The sequence below is a fragment of the Schistocerca gregaria genome, chromosome X, assembly GCF_023897955.1.
Source record: "Schistocerca gregaria isolate iqSchGreg1 chromosome X, iqSchGreg1.2, whole genome shotgun sequence".
Taxonomy (NCBI): Eukaryota; Metazoa; Arthropoda; class Insecta; order Orthoptera; family Acrididae; genus Schistocerca; species Schistocerca gregaria.
The window spans coordinates 789,758,498-789,760,905 of NC_064931.1; the positions used below are offsets into that span (position 1 = coordinate 789,758,498).

Genomic DNA, 2,408 nt, shown 5'->3' on the forward strand with positions numbered 1-2,408 from the left:
AGGTGAGTACTAGCCACAGACTGCATCATATCTGTGGCAATTTTAAAAAGAAAAATTTGTTGTTTATTTTTGTTGCGCGTTGAATTCTCTATTTACTATTCAACTATCTAATCAGTACGATGCTGTTGCAAAATACACTGAAAATGGTCACTTAATGTACCCATTGAGCTTAACGAAGAAGAACTCAGGATCATTTTGAGACACTATAAGGAATACGTTTTACACGTACAATGCCTCAGAAGTGGCATGTTGGTCACTGCTCAAAATTCTTTCTTACTAAACTTTTGCACTAGATGCTTTCTCAAGTAATATCTTAACGAGCCTAACGTTCATTTCTGGTATGGCAGGGTTGTTGTAAAATCTCTTGGGAGGTACAAACCAGTTACGATAAGCTGGGTATTACTTGTTAGCATGCCTATCTCCACATTACAGTAATACTCTTTTCTCTCTTGTTTCAGATTTGATATGGAAACACGAGACGGGAGAACACTGCTACGTACAATGTCCTTCATTTCGTCTCGTGCACGAGCTCTGCGTCAGCGATTTGGATCTTCACAGCCGTCTCTCACGGACAACTGGGACACCGGATGCAATCAGGAGTACATCGACGATGATCCACGAGTTCCATCGCCTGATATCGGTGGATCAATGCTGTCACTACTAAACGAACCAGAGGCTACATGGCAAGAAGGAGAGGAAAAATCCCCGGTTTTCCGAGCACAACGGTCAAAATCTCTCGACTCTCTCACTGCTATTTCAGTTGCTCCATTAAGTCCTCCTGCTAACTTACAACTACGTTCAGAGGTATTTGCAGCCACTTCACCGTCATCAAAAATACCACGTCCGCAGCCACCAAAACTCATGGAACCATCTGTTCCAGCTTTCTCTGGACCTTTAATCCACGATTTTCCAGAGTCGCTGTCTCCAGGTTCCATTATCCCAAGAATCCCCGGACCTCCTCCATCACCTCAAAAATCACCATCGACACTTTCAGCTCCAACTACTCCTCGATATGGTGAACCGTACTCTCCATTAACACCGAAATTTCCAGAAGCCCCAGTTATTCCAAAAATACCTGGTCCTCCTCCATCTCCTAAAGTTTCCAGACCGTCGACTCCTAAAGCAAAAGAACCACCTTCCCCAAAATTTTCTGAAGCTTCTATAATTCCAAAGATTCCAGGCCCGCCTGTTTCGCCCAAACACTCCCGTCCGACTACTCCAAAACAGAACGAAGGGATACTTGTGGACACGTCTAAACCTTCAGTACTGCAGCTGTCACAGAGTCATTTTCGCCCAGCATCACCACTCTTGAACGAGTTGTCCACGAAAGAAATAACAAAGAGTCCAAAATTAAGAGATCCACCAGCTTCACCGAGATCACCACAAAGAAGCGTGAAAAAGCCACCGGATGAATCAGTGCCCATTGATGAAGAACTTAACATAGTCATTCCGCCTACAGTAGCTGAGCATCCGCAGCCACCAAATCAGCTGTCTGTCGTATGCGACATATATGAGTCACCCAAGAGTTCTCCAGTTCGTAAGCCTTCAGTGAAACGACCACTCCAGCGGTGTTTGACTCTTCCGACCAAAGAGCGCGATGACTCAGAGTCGCTCCTAGCAACAATGCCAGAAAAAATTGTAGAAGATCCTGGTAAGATACCAGAAAGTGAGTCCTTCGATCAAGAGGAGAATAGAGACACAGTTGCTGATGGTTGTCTGCCTACACGACCGACCCTGTTCGACCTGCGACCGCGACCGAAGTTAAAGACCCAATGGTCGATGGACGACAGCCGGTCAAACAGAGTACCTGCAGGCGTCCCCTCAATGAAGCCAGCGGAGAAGCGCCGTCGATTTTTCATGCGTAAGCAGACCAACTCTGCTCCTGACTCTTTCGAGGGTCCCGGCCATCTCAGTATTAAGCCGAAAGAGCATCACTCAGTCAGCTTCTGTTTGGGCAGCGTGAGGAAGTGTAGAGGATCTGACAGCTCCATTCAGCCGCCTACACTTCCAACAATAAGTAAGTATGCTTTACAGTTTCTATCCGATATTAATACTGTGTTTGTCCAGTGATTCATAAGGCAGTATCTGCTTCATGTTCCCTTCCTGAAGATTTGAATTATACTGACATACTGACTGAATAATAGTTTTTCATTGTCAATACGTGTTCATTCACTAGTACCATAAGAAGTCTTATATAATTTTGCGACTTATTTAAATATTGTGCTCCATGATTAGGTTATAAGTTTAGAGAATAACTTGTGAACGCCTCAAATTATTTTCTTCGCCTTCTTCTAACTGCTAAAGAATGTAATTTATCAGTAATTGTAATTTTATACGAGTATGCTGAGTGCTTGTTAGGTATAGTGCAATATCTTTGTTACGATGATTCAGTTACAAAATTAAACGAA

General features: G+C 43.7%; 1 protein-coding gene across 1 annotated transcript; it reads left to right on the top strand.

The window, feature by feature from the left end:
* Nucleotides 1-501: 501 nt before the first annotated feature.
* Nucleotides 502-2,070, top strand: LOC126298320 (uncharacterized). The gene has a single exon (XM_049989618.1). The coding sequence runs from the start codon at nucleotides 502-504 to the stop codon at nucleotides 2,068-2,070; it is 1,569 nt and encodes a 522-aa protein (XP_049845575.1).
* The last annotated feature ends 338 nt before the right edge of the window (nucleotides 2,071-2,408 follow it).